The 26594-nt window shown below is 45.0% G+C and overlaps 1 protein-coding gene across 3 annotated transcripts in view; it reads left to right on the top strand.

Moving 5' to 3' along the window:
* phrf1 (PHD and ring finger domains 1) overlaps positions 1 to 26594 on the top strand; it is a 78923-nt gene that overhangs the window by 36339 nt on the left and 15990 nt on the right. For 2 of the 3 annotated variants that reach the window (XM_052029136.1, XM_052029138.1), the window contains 8 exons: positions 3353 to 3444; positions 8623 to 8804; positions 11312 to 11450; positions 13215 to 13348; positions 13434 to 13621; positions 15664 to 15795; positions 17290 to 17441; positions 22259 to 26086. In XM_052029136.1, the coding sequence (XP_051885096.1) occupies positions 3353 to 3444; positions 8623 to 8804; positions 11312 to 11450; positions 13215 to 13348; positions 13434 to 13621; positions 15664 to 15795; positions 17290 to 17441; positions 22259 to 26086 (4847 nt within the window). The remainder of the gene's footprint in view (positions 1 to 3352; positions 3445 to 8622; positions 8805 to 11311; positions 11451 to 13214; positions 13349 to 13433; positions 13622 to 15663; positions 15796 to 17289; positions 17442 to 22258; positions 26087 to 26594) is intronic. The other variant, XM_052029137.1, reaches the window with a different exon arrangement.

Here is a 26594-nt window from a genome sequence, read left to right as displayed (position 1 = left end):
GCCAGCCACCCCTAGTGTAAAGCTGAGGGGCTGATGCCAAGTGCTCCAACAGTGGAGTGGGAGGTCGGGTGAGCTGGTGCCTGACCTCCAGCTAATCCCTGACTTCCTCATGGCAGTGCACAGGCACTGACGTCAGAGGCAAGCTGATCTGCAAGGAGGCTGCTGCCAACAGTTCTCTACAAACCACTAGCCACATTTTTCAATTTATAGATTAGATCGTCCGTAAACCCTCAATTGCATGGAATATGCCCAATTTATGCAACCTAACCTGATAGTTTAACCCCTATTGCTTCAGTGTCATTCTGGTGAATTGGATTGAACCCCATGTGTAGCCAATCACTCATAATGTGCAAAGCTCAGAACTGAAAGCTGCATTGCAACTGGAAACTGAAACTATTGTCTGGGGTGGTCCATAACAATACACTGCTGCCCTCCTAACTGCAGCTTGTTTGTGGATCATATTTACTCCCAAACCAGCATCACAAGAACAGATTGTCTCGTCATTTATCACGTTGCTATTTGGACATAAGTGGACAGAAAATTGACAGTGTGGCAGGAAACAGAGACTAGTAGTGAAACGCTATCATATCAGACTGGAGGGAAGAATATAATGGTGTGTAATGAAATGATTAATCAGTGATCTCATAGTAAAAAAAGTGTAGGAAATAGCATGGTAGAATTTCAGATTCAGTTTGAGGGCGATAAACTTGGGTTTCAAAACCTGATATTCTCAACTTAGATGAAATTGCATTGGTATGAAGACAGGGTTAACCAAAGATTGATCTACTCCTCCTGTTTCTTATGTTCCTGTGAGTTCCTGGGGGTTGGTGCCGGGGGCAATAATTTATACTAATGAGTTGTACTGAGATGTGTAGGGCAGAATTTCCAAATTCGCAGACGATACAAAACTTGAGTGCAGTGCACTGTGAGGCAGATGGAGGTAGACCGAGCAGATACTGTCAGGCTGCTGCAATGGGTGAGCAGGTGGCAGATGAAATTTAATACCGAGAAATGAGAGGCGTTACATTCTGGTAGATAGAATGAGAAGAGGTGTTATAAACAGGAACAATTCTAAAAGGAGTGTAAGAACAGGGAGGTCTGAGGATATATGTGCATATCTTGTTGAAAGTTGTAAGGCAGGTTGAGGAAGTGGTTAACAAAGCAACAGAGATCCCAGGCTTTACACTTGGGGCACAAGAGGAAGGAAGTCACGGTAATCCTTCGATAAACATCGGTTTGTCCAGAAGTGGTCCGAACTGGGCCACTGTTCATTTTACAGGAGTACTGTGTCCAGTTGTGGGCAGCACACTTTAGGAAGAATTCAGGACTTCAGGGAGGGTGCAGAAGAGAATTACTCTGATCCCAGGGATGTGGGACTTCTGTTAGTGGCATTGAAATCATGGACGGTATAGAGAGAGAGGACGTGTTCCCATTGGTAGCAGGAGCATGAATCAGGGGGCATGGAACTGTCCCTTAGCAAAAGAAAAGTGGCAGAAAAGCCTTTTAACACAGTGGGACTGGGAGTGACTGCTGGGGGAGGGGTGCAGGCAGATTCCATTGTAGTGTTCCAAAGGGTCTGAAGGGACAAAATTTGTTGGGCTGTGGGGAGAGGGCAGGGCTTTTTCTCACATAGAACTGGTACATGATGGGCCAAATGGCCTCTTCCTGTGCTGTAGCCATGATGTAGTTTGTGGGGAGGAAAACAAACAGCTGGAGGAACCCAGTGGTTCAGGCTGCATCTGTGGGGGCCAAGGGATGGTCAACATTTTGGGTCAAGACCCTGCATCCTTCCATGCTGTGATCGTGATGTGGTTTGTGGGAGCTTGCTGTACACACTTTGGCTTTTGTCTTTCTGAAATTGCTAGAGTGGCTTCCATTTCACAGGCTGTAAAACACTTTGGGGTGTCCCAAGGGCATGGAATGTGCTATATCTTCTTGCATTTTAACATGGGGATTATTTATGTTTTATAAAAGAATATTATTTTGCTGAAGATGTACATCAGCTGAGCTTTCAAATAATCCTTGTGTGGTGTGACATGGTTGTGGTAGTTGTCAATATCTCCAGTCAAAGTTGTCTGTCTTTTGTTAGTCTACAGTTTATATGGCAGTGTGTTAATTACTTAAAAGAAAGCACATTGATATCTTGCAGTGACAAACTAGCAAGATTGAACAACTAGTCTATTTTGTTTGTGAAATGCCTTGGGATACCCTGAACACAAGAATGTACAATGTAAGATCAGACCTAAGAGACCTATCCATTATCTCTCCCCTCAGTCTACTGCTGCTCCGTTGTTACTTTGCTACCAATCAAGGCAGTGAGCACTCTGCTGAATTCAGGTAGCCCCACGGGACACCTCTGCAATGACCACCTCCCTACCTTCCCTAACACTAGGAAAGTGACTGACTGTCATGAGTGAACCATGTGCTGGCATAAGACTCAGCCTAGGCACTTATTTCTATTGTTAGTACAGGCCATAACAGTGGAAAAGTGGAAGAGTTGGGGTCCCAACACGGTACAGCACTTTGAGTGTAAGGAGTTGGAGTGGAACCGTTGAGATATACTGCCCATTCGACCCATGTACATGTGCTGGCTCAATGCTGCGCCTGAGCCCAGTGCACGTCCAGGGCCATAAATCTGTTACAGATGTTTATAAAGATTGCCATTGAGATTCAAAACAAAGAGATGCAAAGAATTTTTAAGTATTGCAAATGTCTATTAAAATTTTGATGTGTTATCTGTTAATATTGAGGACAATTGATTATGTGATTGAATTCTCTGACATAAAGATAAACTGAGGGAGGCGAGTTGGTCTTTCGTTAGAGAACTGATTGAAGTGCGGTCAAGCTCCAGTTCTTCTTGAAACAAACCATGGTAAACTTGGAATTAGGAAAGTTATTGAATTTGAAGCATAGCAATTGAGAGTTTTGAATATACTGAGGTTCAAGTGAGCAGAGGTTGAAAGGTTTGCTTGCCTCGTCAAAAGGGTTCTGGACCTCTGGAAGCAATGTTGGAACAGGATGAGGCCATTCAGTCCATCAGACTCCTGCTCATATTCAATTAGGTGGATGAAATGACACTTCTCATTCCATACTTCCACTCAGTTAGTGGGTTTGTGGCCAGGGATAAGTCCAGCACTGGGTTCTTCCTTTGTCTGTCTACAAATGTCACCTCAGATTGTAAAAAATTAAACAGTATCTGTGGTTTGGCAGTTGCTGATCTGCCAGGAAGTATCTGCTGCTACTCTATTAATTGCTCAGTTCTCTGTTGTTCTGTTTATCTGCATGTGACATTCTCAACTTGTCTGCACTGGGAGACTTTGCTGATTCAAACTGTGTCACCATTTTGTCAAAGGTATCACTTGGACTGTCTCACTCCTGCCCTTCACACTGTCCCAGTGGAAGAATGGTTTTGTCCGGAATGTGCTGTCAACAATCCCACAGCTGGTAAGTGAAAGTAAGCTGATGACAGCTGGAGGATGCTGCCTCTCTGTGCACCTTAAGCTGCATGCAATGCTCATGTAGAGCATGTTTTACATTCTGCCCAGTATACATTTTGAACGGGATTTCGGAGACTGGATGCCATCTTCGCCTCAGAAGAGGAGGCCAGTAACTGCAGATCTTAGTGCTCCCTCAGTACTGCTCCTCCTACAGTGTGACCCTTCCTCAGTACTACCTCTCCCACAGTGTGACCCTCCCTCAGTACCACTCCTCCCACAGTATGATGCTCCCTCAGCGCTGCCCCTCCCAGTGTGACACTCCCTCAGTACAGCCCCTCCCACAGTGCAACGCTTCCTCAGTACTGCCCCTTTTCTTTTACAATTAGTACGGCTTTATTACATGTTACACACCCACTACAAATTAACTTCCATCACAGACCATAAAAAGAATACACTTCTACTGAACATCTAGGTAAACACAACAACACTTGCCTCCCACCTCCACCACCCCCCCCATAGTCTCGGAGATGGCTTGGAAACCACCGTCCAGACCGACTGACGGAGGCACAGCATTTTACAAAGTCAACCATTTCCCTTACTTTCATGTGCCTATCTAAGAGCTTCTTGAAAGCCCCTATCGTATCTGCCTCCACCACCACCCCAGGCAGCACATTCCAGGCACCCACCACTCTCTGTGTAAAATACTTGCCCTGCACACCTCCCTTGAACTTGCCCACTCTCACCTTAAATGCATGCCCTATGGTATTGGACATTTCATCCCTGGGAAAAAGATACTGTCTACTCTATCTATGCCTCTCATAATCTTATAAACCTCTATCAGATCTCCCCCACCCACCCCCCAGCCTCTGCCACTCTAGAGAGAACCACCCAAGTTTGTCCAACCTATCCTTGTAGCTCATGCCTTCTAATCCGGGTTAGCATCCTGGTGAACCTCTTCTGCAACCTCTCCAAACCCTCCACATCCTTCCTATAATTGAGGAGCAGATAGGGAAGCAGATCCTAGAAAGGTGTGAGAATAACAGTTGTTGTGATGGGGGATTTTAATTTCCCAAACATCGATTGGCATCTCCAGACAGTGAGGGGTTTAGATGGGCTGGAGTTTGTTAGGTGTGTTCAGGAAGGGTTCTTGACACAGTATGTAGATAGACCTACAAGAGGAGAGGCTGTGCTTGATTTGATATTGGGAAATGAACCTGGTCAGGTGTCAGATCTCTCAGTGGGTGAACATTTTGGTGATAGTGATCATAATTCTATCTCCTTTACGTTAGCACTGGAGAGGGATAGGAACAGACAGACTAGAAAGGTGTTTACTTGGAGTAAAGGGAATTATGAGGCTCTCAGGCAGGAAATTGGAAGATTAAATTGGGAACAGATGTTCTCAGGGAAAAGTACGGAAGAAATGTGGCAAATATTCAGAGGGTATTTGTGTGGAGTTCTGCATAGACATGTTCCGATGAGACAGGAGAGTCATGATAGGATACAGGAACCATGGTGTATGAAGGCGATAATAAATCTAGTCCAAAGGAAAAGAAAAGCATACAAAAGGTACAGAGAGCTAGGTAATGTTAGAGATCTGGAGGAGTACAAGGCTAAAAAGAAGGAACTTAAGAAAGAGATTAGGAGAGCCAGAAGGGGACATGAGAAGGCCTTGGCGGGCAGGATTAAGGAAAACCCCAAGGCATTCTACAAGTATGTGAAGAGTAAGAGGATGAGATGCGAAAGGATAGGGCCTATCAAGTGCAGCAGTGGGAAAGTGTATATGGATCCAGAAGAAATAGCGAAGGTACTTAATGAATACTTTACATCAGTATTCACCATGGCAAAAGATCTGGGGAATTGTAGTGGGGACTTGCAGCGGCCTGCAAAGCTTGAGCATGTAGATATTAGAAAAGAGGTGGTGCTGAAACTTTTGGAAAGCATCAAGTTAGATAAGTCGCTGGGACCAGATGAGATGTACCCTGGGTTGCTGTGGGAGGCGAGGGAGGAGATTGCGGAGCCTCTGACGATGATCTTTGTGTTGTCATTGGAGATGGGAGAGGTTCCAGAAGATTGGAGGGTAGCGGATGTTGTTCCCTTATTCAAGAAGGGGAGTAGGGATAGCTCAGGGAATTATAGACCGGTGAGTCTTACCTCAGTGGTTGGTAAGCTGATGGAGAAAATCCTGAGAGGCAGGATTTATGAACATTTGGAGAGGTATAATATGATTAGGAATAGTCAGCATGGCTTTGTCAAGGGCAGGTCCTGCCTTACGAGCCTGATTGAATTTTTTGAGGATGTGACTAAGCACATCGATGAAGGGAGGGCAGTAGATGTAGTGTATATGGATTTCAGCAAGGCATTTGATAAGGTACCCCATGTGAGGCTTATGGAGAAGGTGAGAAGACATGGGATCCAAGGGGACATTGCAGTTTGGATCCAGAACTGGCTGGCCCACAGAAGGCAAAGAGTGGTTGTTGAAGGGTCGTATTCTGCGTGGAGGTTGGTGACCAGTGTTGTACCTCAGGGATCTGTACTGGGACTCTTACTCTTTGTGATTTTTATAAATGACCTGGATGAGGAAGTGGAGGGGTGGGTTAGTAAGTTTGCGGATGACACGAAGGTTGGGGGTGTTGTGGATAGTTTGTAGAGCTGTCAGAGGTTACAGAGGGACATAGATAGGATGCAAAGTTGGGCTGAGAAGTGGCAGATGGAGTTCAACCCAGATAAGTGTGAAGTGGTTCATTTTGGTAGGTCAAATATGTTGGCGGAATATAATATTAATGGTAGGACTCTTGGCTGTGTGGAGGATCAGAGGGATCTTGGGGTCCAAGTGCATAGGACGCTCAAAGTGGCTGCGCAGGTTGACTCTGTGGTTAAGAAGGCATATGGTGTGTTGTCCTTCATCAATCGGGGAATTGAATTTAGGAGCCGTGAGGTATTGTTGCAGCTATATAGGTTCCTGGTCAGACCCCACTTGGAGTATTGTGCTCAGTTCTGGTTGCCTCACTACAGGAAAGATGTGGAAGCCATAGAGAGGGTGCAGAGGAGATTTACAAGGATGCTGCCAGGAATGTGGAGCATGCGTTATGAAAGCAGGTTGAGGGAACTCGGCCTTTTCTCCTTGGAGAGACGGAGGATGAGGGGGGACCTGATAGAGGTGTATAAGATGATGAGAGGTATTGATTGGGTAGTTAGTCAGAGGCTTTTCCCCAGGGCTGAACTGGTGGCCACAAGAGGACATAGGTTTAAGGTGCTGGGGAGTAGATATAGAGAAGATGTCAGGTGTAAGTTTTTTACATAGTGGTGAGTGCGTGGAATGGGCTGCCAGAAACGGTGGTGGAGGCGGATACAATAGGTTCTTTCAAGGGACTGTTAGATAGGTACATGGAGCTGAATAAGCCTAGTAATTTCTAGGGTAGGGATATGTTTGGCACAGCTTTGTGGGCCGAAGGGCCTGAATTGTGCTGTAGTTTTAAAAAAAAAATGGGGCGACCAGAACTGAATGCAATACTCCATTTGCGGCCTAAGTTTTATAAAGCTGCAGCATAACTTCCTGACTCTTGAACTCAGTGCCTCGACTAATGAAGGCAAGCCTGCCGTACACCTTCTTTACTGCCCTATCAACTTGTGCAGCCACTTTCAGGGAGCTATGAACTTGGACCAAGATCCCTCTGTATATCAACACTGTTAAGGGTCCTACCATTAACAGTGTCCTGTCCCTTTACATTTGATCTCTCAGGGTGCAACACTTCAGATTTGGCCGGGTTAAACTCCATCTGCCACTTCTCTGCCCATATCTGCAACTGATCTGTATCCCGCTGTATCCTTTGCCAGTCTTCTACACTATCCGCAGCACCACCAATCTTCGTATCATCTGCAAACTTACTAACCCACCCATCTACATTTTCATCAAGGTCATTTATATACATCACAAACAGTAGAGGTCCCAGTATGGATCCCTGAGGAACACCACTAGTCACAGACCTCCAGCCAGAATAAGTCCCATCGACCACTACCCTCTGTCTTCCATGGACAAGCCTGTTCTGAATCCAAACGGCCAACTCACTGTGGATCCCATGCATCTTAATCTTCTGGATGAGCCTCCCATGAGGGACCTTGTCAAACACCTTACTAAAATCCATGTAGACAATATCCACAGCTCTACCTTCATCAATCACCCTCGTCACCTCATCAAAAAAGTCAATCAAGTTGGTAAGGCACAACTTGCCTGCACAAAGCCATGCTGACTGTCCCTAATTAGGCCATGGTTTTCCAAATGCTCAAAAATCCTTCCCCTAAGAATCCTCTCCAGTAACTTCCCCACCACTGATATGAGACTCACCGGTCTATAGTTTCCAGGATTATCCCTGTTTCCCTTCTTGAATAATGGAACAACATTAGCTACTCGCCAGTTCTCCGGGACCTCGCCTGTGGCGAGAGAGGACATGAAGATATTCGTCAAGGCCCCAGCAATCTCACCTCTTGCCTCTCTCAATAACTTGGGGTATATCCCATCAGGCTCTGGGAATTTATCCACCTTAATACTCTTTAAGACACCTGACACTACCTCCTCATTTATCTCGAAATGCCCTAGCATATTAGCGCGCTCCACACTGATCTCCCGATCCTCCACATCCTTCTGCTTGGTAAATACTGATGCAAAGTACTCATTAAGGACCTCACCCACATCCTGCGCTTCTAAGCACATTTCTCCCCTTTATCCTTGAGTGGTCCTACCCCCTCTCTAGTTATCCTCTTGCTGACAGCTTACCCTTTGTTGACAGGCTGCCCTATGGAGTTACATTGAAGTAGGTGGAGGTCAAACAGTCCCCTGAAACAGTTGTGCCATAGTTTGTAGACAACCTGTAACCTCGCTCATCCCTGCCTTTGATATATTCACTCAACATTTCAAACCCCATGTTTAGACATGGGGTTTGAAATGTGTCGGAATATCGATTGTTTTGATTTATAGTTTGTAGCTATTAACTATTCAATGATTTCTGAATTTGATTCTAAATTAACTAATCATCTTTGCTGCTTAATCACTTTCACTCAACCAGTTCACTCTTTCCTCTGAGATGAATTTGCCATCTGCCCCAAGCAATAAACTGGAAGGTTAACTCGAGTGGAGCTTATCAGAACAGATATTGAAGTAATATTTGATCCTGATTTCCTCTCTCTGCAGCTGTTGAAGAGATCGATGATGAAGAGCTTGCATTCCTTGTTGCTGATGCACCCCAAGAGCCCACTACTTCTCGGTTACGTCCGACTGCTAGAAGAACCCGGGCCATAGCAAGAACTCGTCAGAGTGAGAGAGTCCGAGCAAATGTGAACAGGAGCAGGATTACCCGTGCACATCAAATCAGGGTGTGTTGAATGTCGTTGTACAAAGCTAAGCAGTCCAGAGATAGAGGTGTAATTACTAGGAAGCAAAAACCAAATGCTGTGACATTTTAAGAAGATAAGAAATAGAAGCAGGCAAGAGCCATTCAGCTCCTTGTGCTTGCTCCATCTTCAGTGGGATCATGGCTGATAATCCACCATCTTCCTGCACCAGCTACCTCAGAGGTACCCCTAATGAAACAGTTCCTGCAGAGATGAGTTCATTGTGAAGTAATTTGTTTAAAACTGTTAAATCTCCTTAACTGTGTGCTTCTTGTAACCCAGTGACTCCTGTAATGACATACCAATGCCTTATCATAAATCCATGTTGATTTGGTTTGATTACATGAAGCTTCTCTAAGTAACTAAAAAAGGAAATCAGGAAGGCAAAACGAAGACATGAGGCTGCTTTGGCAGATAATGTGAAGGTAAACCCAAAGGGTTTCTACAGGTATATTAAGTGCAAAAGGATAGAATTGGTCCCCTAGAAGATCAGAGTGGTTGTATATGCATGGAGCCTCAGGAGATGGGGTAGATATTAAACAGTTTTTTTGCATCAGTATTTACTCAGGAAACTGGCATCGTGGATATGGAAGGAAGGGAAACAAGCACTAGTGTCATGGAACATATAGAGATTAAAAAGGAGGAGGTACTTGATGCTTTACAGCGAATAAAGGTAGATAAATCCCCAGGGCCTGACAAGATATTTCCTCGGACCTTGAGAGAGACTAGTGTAGAAATTGCAGGGGCCCTGGCAGATATATTTAAAATGTCCTTAGCCACGGGTGCGGTGCCAGAAGACCGGAAGATAGCTCATGTTGTTCCATTGTTTAAGAAAGGCTCGAAGAGTAAACCAGGTAATTACAGGCCAGTGAGCCTGACATCGTAGTGGGTAAATTATTGGAAGGTGTTGTGAGAGATAGGACATATAAGTATTTGGACAGCCAAGGGTTGATTAAGGATAGTCAGCATAGCTTTGTGCGTGGTAGATCGTGTTTAACGAATCTTGTGGAGTTTTTTGAGGAGGTCACTAAGAAAGTAGATGAAGGTAAGGCTGTGGATGTTGTCTACATGGACTTTAGTAAGGCCTTTGACAAGGTCCCACATGGGAGATTAGTTCAGAAGGTTCAGTCAATGGGTATCCATTGGGAAGGTTGTAAACTGGATTCGAAATTGGCTGAGTGGGAGAAGACAGAGAGTGGTTGTAGATGGTTGTTCCTCAGATTAGTGGTGTGCCTCAGGGATCTGTGTTGGGGCCATTGTTGTTTGTTGTCTATATCAATGATCTAGACGATAATGTGGTAAATTGGATTAGTAAGTTTGCGGATGACACTAAGATTGGAGGTGTAGTGGACAGTGAGGAAGGCTTTCAAAGCTTGCCGAGGGATCTGGACCAAATGAAAAAATGGTCCAGAAAATGGCAGAAGGAATTTAATGCAGACAAGTGTGAGGTGTTGCATTTTGGAAGGACAAATCAAGGGAGGACATACACAGTAAATGGTAGGGCACTGAGGAGTGCGAAGGAACAAAGGGATCTGGGAGTTCAGATACATAATTCCCTGAAAGTAGAGTCACAGGTAGACAGGGTTGTAAAAAAGGCTTTTGGCATCCTGGCATTTATAAATCAAAGTATTGAGTATAGGAGTTGGAATGTTTTGGTGAGGTTGTATAACTGATTGGTGAGACCAAATTTAGAATATTGTGTGCAGTTTTGGTCACCGAACTACAGGAATTATATCAGTAAGATTGAAAGAGTGCAGAGGAGATTTACTAGAATGTTGCTGGGTCTTCAGGAGTTGAGTTATAAGGAAAGATTGAGCATGTTAGGACTTTATTCCTTGGAGTGGAGAAGAATGAGGGGAGATATGATAGAGGTTTATAAAATGATGAGGGGCATAGACAGAGTTAATGCAAGTAGGCTCTTTCCACCTAGATTAGGAGAGATAAGTATGAGAGGACATGGCTTTAGGGTGAAAGGGGAAAGGTTTAGGGGGAACATTAGAGGGAACTTCTTCACTCAAAGAGTGGTGGGAGTGTAGAATGGGCTGCCATCTGATGTGATAAATGCGGGCACACTCTTAACTTTTAAGAGTAAATTGGATGGATACATGGACGAGAGAGGTCTGGAGGGGTATGGGCTGGGGGCAGGTAAATGGGACTAGCAGAATAATGTTTCCACACAGACTAGAAGGGCCAAATGGCCTGTTTTCTGTGCTGTAGTTTTCTATGGTTCTGTGGTTCTATGGACTAGCTGCTTCTTCCTAGATTAAAGTCTCCAGTGTCAAAGAGGAGATACCAGATTTTGCCTGCACAGATGCTGTGGCAAACTGGCTGGCTTGTGCTGTAAATTCCTGACATGTTCTTTATCAATTTCCCTCACATAAAAAAAGTGAGGTGAAGGAAGCTGATTGCAGCAGTTGGGCTGCACTGAAAGACACCTACGAAGTGTAATTCAGCTCAGGATGTAACGCTGGCAACTTTTTTATCTGCAGGATGTTCCCCAGTACCTGATGAATGCAAGCCTGCTGGACGAAACCATTGAGAGTGTCGTTGCAGGCTTAAATACTGCCGTATATCATCGGCCCCTCGCCCCTCGAGTTCGAAGCACAAAGAAACGTAGGAAAAGAACAGGTAATGGCATCCAGCTTGATGCACATGCAAGGGGCAACTCAGTCCAAATTCTGCTGCATCACCCCAAAAGGAGTATTACACAGTAAATGACATTACCCCAAGTGGCCTTGATGCAGGAATCAGAGGTTGCAAGGATACTCACAATAGGAAGTGTCCAGTGGATTTCCCAGTTGGCATGATTTGATCTTTAAATAGTTGCCAATATGATTTACTCTGTGTTAAGTCAATTTCAAACTGTATGCTACTAAAAAAGCAGTGCTATGTAATCTAGTTTATAACTGTTAACACTCTGGTTAAACCCTGTCCCTGTACCATACCCACTCTCCTACATCACTCTCCCACTGGAGTCTGTCTCTTGAATGGAGAGTAAATACCACCACAGACAAATGGCTTGCTTCTGTGCTGCAATTAATAGTACCTTTGCTGCTCACCCTTGTATTCTTGCGTCAAAATTCACCCCTTATCTACTAACTGCCCCCCATACTTAGAAAGAAGCTAGTTCTGTCAATATTGCATAGATTGTAAACCACAGAAACTGGCAGTTTTGCCCCATTAGTCCAAGGTGTAGATTGCTTCAAGCATCTGTAAATTTCATACTTGCTGGCCAATTTTATTTTTCACTATAATTTAATAAAGCATCTTTAATACTTTTAATTACTTTGTTGAGTCTTTCTGCAATTGGCTTCTTTACAACCAGTGCAGCTCTGATACTTTAATGTTTCCTCTGAACTTACTGAAGTCCTTAACTGTAATGGATTGGGGCAGGTATCGGGGTGGAGGCAGGGTGGGGATGTGGGAGGGAGCAAAACATGAAGAGACCTATATATGTTTCATAATTATGGGACATGATATTTATTGAGTGTCATAAAGTTTGTATTCAACCTTTTAAAACTCGTCAGTCATGCAGTATATGGAAATTTCAAAAACCTGGTCGTGTCAGATACATTTTCAAACACATTATGATTTAGAAATTAATATAAACTGAGTTATTTCCATATAGTTATACAATATATTTTCACCTTTTTATTTAATTACATTTTCCTCCCAATCATTTCCCTCCATCTTTGGAATATATTTGAGTCCAGTGATCCTGGTGAGCCTGTAGCATTACTCTGTAGCATTCTCTCAGCCTCATTATGTTGTAGGTATGACTCCCTGTGCAAAATTACAACTGTGCATATAACTTTTCATGGGAGTGAGCCTTTCTATATTGTCCTCCAACCTTTTGACTTGAGGATGACCATTGCTGCTGAGCCCCTGCTGACTTCATGCTCCAATAAGGTAGTTTAACCACCACCTCAGACTTCTCCACTGTGGCGTGTTCCATTTCCCATATCTGGCACCTCTCGCTTTGTGGATTTACACCAAACAAAAATTGTCCAAATATTTAATGTTGGATCATGAAGCTTCTATCCCTTCGATTGAAGTTTGCTTTAAACTTGGGCCATACAGCTATGGTGATAACCGACTGCACCACTCAGATGGTTATATACATCTGATTTTAGTTTCTGTTACTTGTACCTGTCCCTCTTTGTTCTTGGGCAATCCAGTAATTGACTGGTATTCACAGGTGATGTGTTCCTAATGACACTCACCTGTGTTCCTCTGTGTTCTGACGTCAGTGTATTGAGCAGGTTAAGAGTTTACATTAGCAGAATGCAAGGTGAAATTTTGTGCAGTAGTTGTAGTTTCTAGCTTTGCAGTAACCACACACACTGGCTGAATGTGCTGACGGGTGCTGTAATCTTCCCTCTGTCTCTGCAGGTAAAAAAAGGAAGAGAGCTGGAACACAGAAACCTCGCAGTAGAGCCAGCCTCTCGTCTGGAACTAAGGTCGGCGAAAAGGCCACAAGGAAACGCAGGAGAAAGGCGAGGAGAAAGAAAGGCACAAAGAAGGTGGTGAGAGCAGTATCGATACTGTCATGTATGGAGGGTCGGAGCTTCCTTTTGAAAATCTGTGTAACATTTGTGTGTTTTTATTTAGATTAAGCCGAGCATCACAGCACGCTCACGCATTGCAAAGAGCCTTGGCCTGGGTAAACCTGTAAACGGGATCTCAGTTCCCTCTGTGTACAAGCCACTGGAGCCGTCCCTGAAGGTTATGCGGACAGACATTGGAGCGGCTTCGTTGTCTGTGTATGGTGACCCAAATGACCTGGATCCATTTGAAAGGTTGGTTTTCGATAGTGTGAAAGACCTAGCACTAAATCTGGGCTGGCACTTTGGAGACACTTCCCAGGAATATCTTTGGACTGCATGAAGTGTCTTGCTCGAGAATTGGAGCCGAGGAAGATGAGAAGTTAGGCAGCACAGTGGCACAGCTATAGAGCTGCTGCCTCACAGCACCAGAGATCTAGATTCTGTCCTGATCACCGGTGCTGTCTGTGTGGAATTTGCACGTTCTCCCTGTGACCGTGCGGGTTTCCTCTGGGTGTTCCAGTTTCTTCCCACGTCCCAAAGACGTGCATTTGGAGGTTAATTGGTCACTGTAAATTGTCCCCTAGTGTGCATGTGGTAGAATCTGGGGGGTGGGCAGGGAACATTGATGGGAATGTGGGGAGAATAATATATGGAATTAATGTAGGATTAGTGTAAATGGGTGGCTGATGGTCGGTGCAGAGTCAGTGGGCTGAGGTATGTATCTCCCTATGACTAAATGCTCAGGAGAGTCCAGGGAGAGCTCGCTAAACCCTCAGCAAGTCCAGGGAGAGCTCGCTAAATGCTCAGCAAGTCCAGGGAGAGCTCGCTAAACCCTCAGCAAGTCCAGGGAGAGCTCTCTAAACCCTCAGCAAGTCCAGGGAGAGCTAGCAAAGTGGATGCATGCTTGGCCCGATTGTAAGAAGCAGAGGGTGATGGTGGAAGGTTGTTTTTCAGACTGGAGACCCACGACCAGTGCTGTGCCATAAGGATCAGTGCTGGGCCCATTGTTGTTGGCCATTTCTATCAGTGATTTGATGAGAATGTACAAGGCACGGTTAGTAAGTTTGCAGATGACGCTAGAATAGATGGTAGCATTGACAGTGCAGAAGGTTATCCATCTGCCGCCCTGCCCTCATCAATCCTCTTGGTTACCCCTTCAAAAAATACAGATTTGTGAGACACAATTTCCCCCATTAAGGGAGTGGGGATAATGGTCCCACGGTGGACAACCGGCCATGATCTTGATGAATGGCTGAGCAGGCTCAAAGGTCTGGATGGCCTATTCCTGTTTCTTATGTAACATTGATCCAGAAAAACAGCTCTTTATGCAAATTTGACTTGTCCACTCTATGCCGAGGTTGAAGTCTTATGATTCTGTATTACCCCTGTCATGTGCACTCTAAGTTTCTCATTTTCACGCCCAATATTATAATTACCATTTGGTGGCCTATATGTAACTCCTGTCAATGTCTTCTGCCCTTTGATATTTTTTGATTCAACCCATATTAATTCCAATTCTGTTTCATGATCTATCAAGCTAAGATCATTCCTCACCCTTTCTCTGGAATGATCTTCTCCCTTATTAATCTTGCTACACCACACCCTTTTCCTTGTTGCCTGTCCTTCCTGAATGTCAAATGCCCTGGAGTATTTAGAATATAGGAAAACAGAAGCAGGAGTAGACCACTCAGACCTCAAGCCTGCCCCAGCATTCAATACAATCATGGCTAGTCTGGCCCAGGCCTCAATTCTTCTGTGCTGCTTCCCCATAGCCCTCAAATACCTGGTCTTTCAAAAATGTATCTAATTTTCCTTAAACCTTTCCAGTGAGCTTACCTCCACAACTGCCCAGGTAGAAAATTCCAGAGTTTCACCCTTGCCTATGAGAAGAAATTCCGATGTGCCTCAGTTTTAAATGATCGCCCACTTATCTTATGTTCCCTTGTTTGAGACTTCCACTAGTGGCATTATCTCAACATCTGCCCTATCGTGCCCCATTAGGACCCATCAACTTTGCTCTAGCAAATTTGTTAAACATGATTTTCATTTCCTAAAAGCAAGTTGATTTGGTTTGGTTACAGTAAGCTTCTTTAGATGACGAGCTAATTCTTCCTAGATTGTAGACTCTCATTTTGTTCCAGGGTATTTAGTAAAGTTCTCTTGCCTTGTAGAAGGGATGGTGTGGAAAGTTGGTCGCTGCAGTATAAGTTGTTGCATATTATTTCTATATAATATTATCAATATTTTAAAATGTGTAAAATCTAAATGGTGTGGAATGGGTTGCTATCTTTCAGTGCTGCTGAACCTGTGTATGGTGACACTACAAACCTTGGGTCCCCCCTCAGTAACAAGAGAAGGATGCTTTCCCGCTCAGCCCTGCGATCTCATCGGCCAGTCGCCCGACCCATTTCTGTAAAAATCGCAAGGTAAGCAATGCTGTTAGTTTATTGTAACTGTGATTGGCAGCTTGCTTGGGCCATCTGCAACAGGGATATTCAAAGACCCATTCTCACTCTAACTGAGCTCTCTCAGTGTGTCAGAGTTCTGTTCAGCACCATCTCTCTTTCTAAAATCTGTCGGCTGTTTTTAATTACTCAGTAATATTAAAGTTCTTAATTCTTTCCTAGCCACGGGCATCAAACTAACTAACCTGTGATTGCGTGGGTTTAATCGTGTGTTTCAGTTCGGTTATGGGTTGCCCGTTCTTCAACCCACCGGCTCATCTCTACTCGCACAGATGTACGAGTTCTAGGACCTTTGCTGTTTCTTTCTTCGTGTGTCCCCAGAGCCTTGTTTTTGGCCATCAGGATGCATTTCTTTCTGTCTTGTTACAGCAAAGAAAGAGCCACTTGGTCAGTTGCATGCTAACTCCAAGCAGAGAAATCCCGTCTGTCCCATTCTCTTCTCCCTATTACCCTGCAACATATTTTCTCTCTCCTACCCAATTGACTCCCCTTTGTTTCTTTTACCTACACCAAGGGGTATTTTACGGTAGCCCATGAACCCCCTGGCATGCCTTTGGGATATGGGAGGAAACTGCCTCACCCAGAGGAAAGCCACACTGCCACAGGGAGAGCAAACTCCAAACACACGCACTGCATGTAAGGCCAGGGCTGAGCCTGAGTCCTTGGAGCTGTGAGGCAACACTGTCCCATCCTATATCTTTGGGTTCTTAAATTAATACTTGCCCATTGTTCAGGAAAGCCTCTTATCTTACATTTAATTCACTCAAGATTTCCTAATGTCTTCTTATGTTAATGGTGAAGTAAAAAAACATGCTTTGTGTTCCTACCACTACAGACAAACTTGTTGATACAATATTGAATTCAGAGGTTTAAATCCGAGAGGGAATTGTTGATCCGGCTGTGAAGTTTCTTTGCTGGCTGAAGATCCTGGCAAAGTGTATCCTCAATTTTAATCACCAGAAATCACTAGACATTTGTGGTACAGCACCAAAGATTGCCTGAACAAAGTTCTGTGATTGGTCCCAGTCCTGCTCTTTCTCAACTCACTTCTAGTTCTTTTGCCAGTCACCTTAAATCTCTGCCCTCTGCTAACTACCAACTTGCCAAAGAAAAGCAATGTGTCCCTACTTACTCCATTAGAAGCCTCCACAGCTCTCGAAGCTGCACAGTGCAGAGGTCGTTTGTGTGTGTAATGTATCGTCATTAATCATAATGCAGAGCTTTGGGGCCCGCCCACCCCAATTCTGACTCTTGCTGAGTGCATAATGAAGGTTCTGTGGTTGGCTCATGGTCTTGGCGGGCAGCGGAGTTTGTGTCCTCCTCCAAGGTAGAAACTCTCACAGGTGCTCCTGAGGTACCTGAAAGTCTTCTGTACCTCCGGACAGTGGGGCTTGTAGTAAAGTGAATTGGTCCTTGTTTAAACAGAGGTTTAACCTTGTTTTTCCTGTGTGACAGTAATGGGCGACTACCAGCTGTGGCGCAGGAGGCAGAACCAGAAGCCGTGCCTGTACCTGATGTGCTGGCAAATATCCTCGCTGAGCAGAACGTTCTCCTGATGGATAGTTCCAACATTGTGATCAATAGGGATGGATCCCTAAAGGCTAAAGGTATTCCCTAAACCAGAACAGATTAATTTATCTTGAACCAAGTTGTATTTTTAATAAAGTGCTGCTTAAATTTTTTGTTTGTTTCCCTGTATAACAAATAGAAAACGAGTGGGAGTAAACAGATCCCTCTCAGGTTGATGGGCTGTGAGTAGTGGGCTACTGCAAGGGTCGGTGCTCGGGCCCCAGCTACCCATAATCTATATCAACAATTTGCAGAGGGAATCAAATATAATATTTCCAAGTTCCCTGATGAGAGAAGACTAAGTGGGAATTTGAAGAAGGGTGTAAAGAGGCATAGAATTATACAGCATGGAAACAGGCCCTTCGGCCCAACTGCTCCATGCCAACCAAGTTGCCTACCTGAGCCAGTCTCATTCCCCTGCATTTAGTCCATATCCCTGTAAACCTTTCCCTTGTATATACCTGTCTAAATGTCTTTTAATTGTTGTAATTGTAAAGCAGCCTTCAAAGTGATGTAGACAAGCTGACTTAGTGGATAAGAGCATGGCATATGGAGTGAAGTGTGAGGTTTAATAGGAAAACAGAAATGCTGGATGTATTTGGTTTGAGGTTGGGAAATGTTGAAATTCAAAGAGAGGTGGGAGTTCCTTGTGTATACATCTGAAAACTAACATGAAGGCACAGCAGGCAAAGCTGGTAGACACAAGACTGCAGATGTGGAATCTGGAGCAAAAAACAACTGGAGGAACTCGGTGGAAATGTCGACTATCCCTCTGCCTCCACAGATGATGCTTGACCCGCTGACTTCCTCCAAGAGTTTGTTTTCTGAGGCAGAAATGGTACGCTGGCTTTATTGAGTAAAGCAGTGAAGATACCTTACTATTGTTACATTTGTGAGACCTGGAATATTGTGTACAATTTTGGTCTCCTTGCCTAAAAAAATAATGTTCTTGCCATAGAAGAGTGTAGCAAAGGGTTCACTAGACTGGTACCTAGGGTGGGCACATTTGTTACATGAGGAGAGACTGAGAAGGCAAGTGTTTAGAAGAAGTGACTTTCAATGAAACATACTAAATTTCTTGAGGACCCAGCAGGATAAGATTTCTTTATTAGTCACATGTACATTGAAACACACAGTGAAATGCATCTTTTGCGTAGAGTGTTCTGGGGACAGCCCACAAGTGTCGCCATGCTTCCGGCGCCACCATAGCATGCCCACAACTTCCTAACCTGTACGTCTTTGGAATGTGGGAGGAAACCGGAGCACCCGGAGGAATCCCACACAGACACGGAGAACGTATAAACTCCTTACAGACAGTGGCTGGAATTGAACCCGGATCGCTGGCGTTGTAATAGCGTTACGCTGACGGCTACACTGCCGTGCCTGCCCATGGATAGAAATGGGAAGGACTTTTCTCCAACTGAGGAGTCTAGCACCGGGTGGATACGGTCTCAAAATATTGAGCATCGCCCAAAAAACTTTCACCTGTCTCAATTAGTGAAAATTGCTGTGCGAGCATCGTTTTATTTTCTGGCTCCTCAGTGATCCCAGAGCCAAGTATTTTCAGTAGTTCTCTTATAGCTGTCATTTCACTCATTATGATGTCATGAAACTGGAGAGGATGCAAAAAGATTTTCAGGGATGTTTACAGAACTGGAGAGGCTGGACAGGCTGGGACTGTTTTCCCTTGAGCGAAGGAGGCTGAGGGGTGACCTTATAGAAGGTTATAAAATCATGAGGGGTGTAGACAAGGTGGATGGTTTAAAGTGAGAGGGAAAGATTTGAAAGGTACCTGAGGGGCAACTTTTTCTACACAGAACATGGTGAGTATCTGGAATGAGCTGCTAGAGGAAGTAGTAAAGGCAGGTACAATTGCAGTGTTTAAAAGGTACTTGGACAGGTACATGGATAGGAAAGGGTTAGAGGGATATGGGCCAACCGCAGGCAAATGGAACCAGCTCAGTTAGGCAATTTGGTCAGCATGGGTGAGTTGGGCCGAAGGGCCTGTTTCTGTGCTGTATAACTATGACTCTTTCCAGTTTATGCCCACTCCCAGTGGCCACTTACCTCCTCTCTCGAAGTAATTGATTGTAGCAGTTAGCGAAAGTTTTGTCATAGAGATGTGCAGCACAGGAATGGACCCTTAAGCCCATCACTTAAGACCGTAAAACATAGGAGCAGAATTGGGCCATTCAGCCCATCGAGTCTGCTCCACCAATCATGGCTGATTTTTTTTTCAACCCCATTCTCCCACCTTCTCCCCATAACCCTTAACCCCCTCACCAATCAAGAACCTATCAATCTCCGCTTTAAATACACCCAATGACTTGGCCTCCGCAGCCCTATGCCTGAAGAAATTCCTCATCTCAGTTCTAAAGGGATGTCCCTTTATTCTGAGGCTGTGCCCTGTGGTTCTAGACTCTCCTACTGATGGAAACATCCTCTCCACGTCCACTCTATCCAGGCCTTTCAGTATCCTGTAGGTTTCAATGAGATCCTCCCTCGTCCTTCTGAACTCCATCGTACAGGTCCAGAGACATCGAACACTCCTCATCCATGAAGCCTTTTCTTCCCAGGATCATTCTTGTGAACCTCCTCTGGACCCTCTCCAGGGCCAGCACATCTTTCCTTAGATATGGGGCCCAAACTTGCTCATAATATTCCAAATTTGGTCTGCCTCAGCAGTACATTTAAGAGACTTTTAGATAGACACGTGAATGATAGAGAAATGGTTGGGGGGGGGCTATGTGGGAGGAAAGGGTTAGATAGATCTTAGAGCAGGATAAAATGTCGGCACGTTGTGGGCCAGAGGGCCTGTACTGTGCTGTAGTGTTGCATGTTCTGTGTGTTCATACATCCAAATCGTTAGCATATATCGCAAACAACAAGGGTTCCAGCACCAATCCCTGTGGTACACCACTGGTCACAGACTTCTAATCAGAAAAGCATCCTTCCACCAAACCTCTGCTTCCTATCTCAGCAGGTCCTTGTCAAATGCCTCACTGGTTCACATGGACAACATCTACCTCCCTGTCTTCAACAATCTTCTTAGTTAAGAGATAAGATATCTTTATTAGTCACATGTACATTGAAACACACAGTGAAATGCTTTTTTTTGCATAGAATGTTCTGGGGGCAGCCCGCAAGTGTCGCCACGCTTCCGGCACCAACATAGCATGCCCACTACTTCCTAACCCGTACGTCTTTGGAATGTGGGAGGAAACCGGAGCACCCGGAGGAAACCCACGCAGACGCAGGGAGAACGTACAAACTCCTTACAGACAGCGGCCGGAATTGAACCTGGGTCACTGGTGCTGTAATAGCGTTACACTAACCACTACACTACCGTGCCTGCCTACCTCCTCAAAAATCTCAATCAGATTAGTGAGGCAGTATTTCCCCCACACAAAGCCATGCTGACTATCTCTGATCAGCCCATGTTTTTCCAAATCTATATAAATCCAATACCTCTGGATTTTCTCCAATAATTTCCCTACCACTTACATAAGGCTCAGTGGCCTGTAGTTACCTGATTTATCCCTGCGGCCCTACCTGAATAAAGAAACAGCATTAGCTATCCTCCAGTCCTCTGACACTTCACTCTGTGGCTAACAAAGATACAGAAATCTCTATTAGGGCTGCAGCAACCTCTTCCCTTGATCCTCTTAGGGCATAGTGGACAGCGAGGAAGGCTATCAAAGCTTGCAAAGTGATCTGGACCAGCTGGGAAAATGGGTTGAGAAATGGCAGATGGAATTTAATGCAGACGAGTGTGAGGTGTTGCACTTTGGGAGGACAAACCAGGGTAAGGCTTACACAGTGAATGGTAGGGCACTGAGGTGTGCAGTAGAACAAAGGGACCTGGGAATACAGGTCCATAGTTCCTTGAAAGTGGCATCACAGGTAGATAGGGTCGTAAAGAGAGCTTTTGGCACACTGGCCTTCATAAATCAGGGCATTGAGTACAGGAGTCGGGATGTTATGTTGAAGTTGTACGAAACGTTGGTGAGGCCGAATTTAGAGTATTGTGTGCAGTTCTGGTCACCTACCTGCAGGAAAGATATCAGTAAGCTTGAAAGAGTGCAGAGAAAATTTACAAGGATGTTGCTTGGACTTGAGGACCTGAGTTACAGGGCAAGGTTGAATAGTTTAGGACTTTATTCCCTGGAGCGCAGGAGAATGAGGGGAGAAGTATACAAAATTGTGAGGGGTATAGATAGGGTGAATGCATGCAGGCTTTTTCCCCTCAGTTTGGGTGAAACTAGAACTAGAGGTCATAGGTTTAGGGTGAAAGGTGAAATATTTAAGGGGAATCTGAGGGGGAACTTCTTCACTCAGAGGGAGGTGCGAGTGTGGAACGAGCTGCCAGCGGAAGTGGTGGATGTGGGTTCAGTTGTAACATTTAAGGGAAGTTTGGATGGGTACATGGATGTGAGGGGTTTGGAGGGATATGGTCCAGGCACATGTAGAAGGGACTAGGCAGAAGACCAGGCCAGCATGGACTAGATGGGCCAAAGGGTCTGTTTCTGTGCTACAGAGCTCTATGACTCTAACCTCAGACTGATCTCATCCAGCCCTGGGGACTTACCAACCCTTATGTGTCCCATGACATCTAACACCTCATCCTTCTCCAGACTAACGTATTGCTTGCTGGACTTACCATTTTCCAGTCCTTTACCTTGGTGAATACAGATGAGAAGTATTCGGTTAGAATCTTGCTCACATCCACACATAGTTTGCCCCTTTGGTCCCTAAGGAGACGCACTCTTTCCCTGGCTACCTGTGCGTTGATATGCAGAGCATGCTTTATCATTGTGTTTGGTTATGTATTAATGTTATCATTTCGTCTCTGCAGTTGCATTGGGCCAACGTACGCTGTTACCGTCAGGTAGCAGCAGAACAGATGAGACTTCCAGTGGGTGTTCGTCAACAAGTGCTTATAACTCAGGGAACTCTACAAGTGCCCCAAAAGGGGATTGGAAAACTGCTGGTTTCACTACTACCAAGAAATCTGCCTCGACTACTTTTCCATCAACGTCTGATTTCCCATCAAATCCACGGCAGCAAGCGGCATCCAGCAATCTGCGACCTGCCTTTTCAGGAACGTTTACTCCCATGCCTGAGGTATCCGTTGGCCCCAGGCCTGGAGAATCTGTTTCGTTCTCTGCTACACAACGGACAGGAGCACCTAGTAAAAGTGCAGGGGACAATCAGAAGGGTACCAGTGGCTTTACACCTTTCAGATGGTTAAATAGTGCCTCCAATTTACATATTAAAAACAACGTGGGCACATTGAACCGAGTTCCACCGAAACCAGCTCCTAGGAGGCTTGATATATCTGAATTCCCTAGAATACCAAAGATCAAGAGTCAGACCGGTAGTAATACACAAGGTAATGGAATAGCTGGTATAAACAGACTCGTGGGCAGTCACCAGACTACTCAGGCTGCAGGCTCTACGGCGTTGGAAAAGAGTGGTGAAAGACCATTCCAGGAAAGACTTCAGTTTTCTCTTGCCTCAAGCTCGGCCAACTCCTCCAGTATTTTCCAGGGAAAGCTCCGAGCTCAGGACGCAGTTCCCAGCTCGTCTGCTCAAAATTGTATAAAGGTGATGAGTGGGACTGACCATTCAGCAAGGCTGCCTAAGTTGGATGCCTACGACCCATTCGAACCCACAGATGATGAAATTCAGCTCTGTGGTAAAAAAGGCAATAATTCACCATTGCAGCCAAATGTAAAAAGTGCAGATGATATATATGATCCTTTTGAACCCACGGGTTCTGACCCAAGTTCGTCCAATTCCACCCCTGATAGGAATGAGTCAAGATCTGAAAGTCACTCTCCAGCATCTAGCCCTGGCAATGGTGTGTCAGTAGGAGATGAACACAGAGATGAAACATTAAGTCTTTATTTTGATTCTGATGCAGCACAGTTATCCTACACACAACAAACTGAACCTTGTGAGATCAAAACTGAAGCTCGAGGATCAGAAAACCCAGCTGAGGCTCCTGATGCTCATGATTCTTTTGCTGTACCCACTTTGGACTCTGACTTGGAAGCTTCTGGTGACTCTCAAGTTACTGCTGAAGCCAAGGATATGAAATTGAGTGCTGAGTCCAGTGTGAGCAAGTGGGATAACATGCACAGAAACCAAAGGTATTGCAGCTTTTCAATGTCTGAAGGTGGACACAAGTCTGAGCAACAGGCAGTTAATGCAGACAGTGATGGTGTTTCTTCTTGTGCATGTTCTGATGAAGGGACTTTGAAAGTAGTTAACAAGACTGTTCCCACTAGTATGAGAACTGATGTAGATATTTCTTCAGAAAATGACCTAAGAAACAGAGCTGATAAAAAAGTCCACACTGAATCAAAGGTTCGCTCAAGGTCAAGATCAAGTTCTCACAGCCGACGTAGAAGCAAGAATTTGGTTCGCGAGAGTCATGGGGGCTACAGATCAAGGACAAGATCAAAGGAGCGGAAAAGGTTGAGATCACATTCGAGAGAACGACGGAGATCAAAGTCCAGATCACGGTCTCGGTCCAGCGGCTCTGACAGGTACAGGAGACGGAAAATGAAACAGGAGAGATGCAGGGAAAAGAAGGGAAGACGTTCTAGATCAAGGTCAAGAGAACGAAGGTCAGGCAGCTCATCCTCTGATGCGTCTACTGACAGCCGCAAGAGGAGGAGGAAAGTCTCAGGATCAAAGGACCACAAAGGTTCTTACAAACACTCCCGAAGCAGCAGCGAGAAAGGCAGAAGAAGGCAGTACCGACGGGAACAAAGTCGGGAACAGTATGAAAGACGAAGCAGGCGGTCAACCTCCTGGTCAAGGGAGAGAAGACGTTCAAGATCCAGTTCTAGATCCAGAGATAAGAAAAAGCCATGGCCTAAATTTAGGGAGAAGACAAGGTCTTGGTCCAGGTCTAGTTCTAGAGAAAGGAGATCACGGTCTAGATCCAGCTCACGGGATAAGAGGAGGTCACGAACTAGATCAAGTTCAAGGGAGAAGCGAAGGTCTTCTAGGTATAGGGAAAAACGAAGATCAAGAACTCGATCGAGATCCAAAGAGAGAAGGAAACCAAGGACTCGATCAAGGACTCGTTCGAGGTCAAGGGACCAGAGTAGGTCAAGGTCTAGAGAGAGGGGCTCACAGTCAAAGTGGCAAGCCCCGGAAGTCGAAAGAAGACGGATTTTTTCTCAGGAGAAAGTAATATCTGGTGAGAAGGATCAAGAGCAAAAGAAAGCTTCACCTTCCACCAAACCAGAATCTTCCGAGGGGGATGCCTTAGTGCAGGAGCTAATAATTTCTTGTAGTGCTGAGAGCCCACAGGGTGTTAATGATTTGCCTGTTGATCAGAGCTCTTCTCATCCAATAGTCCTAAAAGAAGAATCAATGGCGCACAGTGATAAAGTACAAGAAGAATCAAAACAATTGGAACTTCCTGAGCAAAGCAAAGAGTCCAGCTACCAAAGTGAGAACTTGGGAGAAAACAACGTGGATATTTTTGCTTCAGTTGATTGTGTTTGGGAAAGTTCCGGCACACAGACAAGGCAAACTGAAATGGAAACAAGAAGTCAAAATGTTTCCTCCAAGTATTTCCGAATGAGAAGTCCTTGTTATCAGGCACATGCTGTCACAGATGAGGTTTCTATTCCCCTGATTGGTCTCAGTAAAGAAGAGGAGAGTGCACCTTTGACAATAAATGAAGATGCTTTGAGGCCTCAAGCTGAACCATTTCCCCTACCTGTTCCCGCTGCACCTGATGCACCTTTTGCTGGAGCTGACACTTCAAACTCTGCTAAACCAGCGATACCTGCAGGTGTTAAACCCGTGACGCCTGCAGGTGTTAAACCCGTGACGCCTGCAGGTGTTAAACCCGTGACGCCTGCAGGTGTTAAACCCGTGATGCCTGCAGATGTTAAACCCGTGATGCCTGCAGATGTTAAACCCGTGACGCCTGCAGATGTTAAACCCGTGACACCTGCAGATGTTAAACCCGTGACATCAGTAGATGTTAAACCCTTGACACCTGTAGATGTTAAACCCTTGACACCTGTAGATGTTAAACCCTTGACACCTGTAGATGTTAAACCCTTGACACCTGTAGATGTTAAACCCGTGACATCAGTAGATGTTAAACCCGTGACACCTGTAGATGTTAAACCCGTGACATCAGTAGATGTTAAACCCGTGACATCAGTAGATGTTAAACCCGTGACACCAGTAGATGTTAAACCCGTGACACCTGTAGACAATCAAAAAGAATCTGTGGGCATAAGTACAACTGAGCAGCTACACTGCTCTGTCCCTCCAAGTACTGAGGCAGTAACCTCCTTTAAGAGTGAGCAGGCAGAGAGCTTTGCAACAGATGTGTGCCTCCAGAAGAAAGGTCCAAAGCCAGAGACTGTTTGCCTTGCTTCAAACAGCATAACTAAGCAAGAGGAAACACGAATTGATGTGGTTAGAAATGAATCCTCAGAGAAAAGGCTGGGATCAGTGAAAACAGAGAGTAGTAAGGAATGTGGAGTGATCCCACTCTTGCAGTCGACAGACCCTGTGAAAATAAAGGCAGAGACTGAACCAGCTTCACAAAACACTGGAGTGAAAGCCAAGCCTCTTGTCAAGAGAGTAACTTGGAACTTGGAGACAGAGAAGGATGAGCCTCCCTCTGGGAGGCCTGCAAGTGAGTATGACATCTTCTTCATATGTTACTGCACTTGAAATTCTGATCACAGTACAGTTACTGATTCTTCACATTTAGCCAGCTTGAACTGAAAGCCAAAATGTAATTAAACCTTCCAGGACTTTCCTCCTGATAGCGGCAATGTCATTAATGTGGTGCTTAATCTGATATCAGTGCAGGATTATGAACTAACACACAAAGTTTTCTGTCAGTATTATTAACTGCATACCTTTATATTTACATTGACAAAATGAGCTTCAAGTTATACCTCTTCAATGCATATGAATAATGTCGAAACTGGAGGTGGGGGTTGTTTGTTGGGTGTAGAAATCGCATCACGTTTGTAATGGATGGAACTTTGGAAGATCTCAACGGTACTATCCAAAACTCTACTCACTGCCACTTAACTTGGTTATCGCCAGGGTCACTTGCCTCCAGACCTCACTTTAGTTTTGGTCCACACATGGATCAAAGAGGTGAATTGAAGCGGTAAGAGTGATTGTCTGGG

This window comes from Pristis pectinata, chromosome 14 (genome assembly GCF_009764475.1).
Source record: "Pristis pectinata isolate sPriPec2 chromosome 14, sPriPec2.1.pri, whole genome shotgun sequence".
Classification (NCBI taxonomy): domain Eukaryota; kingdom Metazoa; phylum Chordata; class Chondrichthyes; order Rhinopristiformes; family Pristidae; genus Pristis; species Pristis pectinata.
This window is presented reverse-complemented; position numbering and strand designations above follow the sequence as displayed.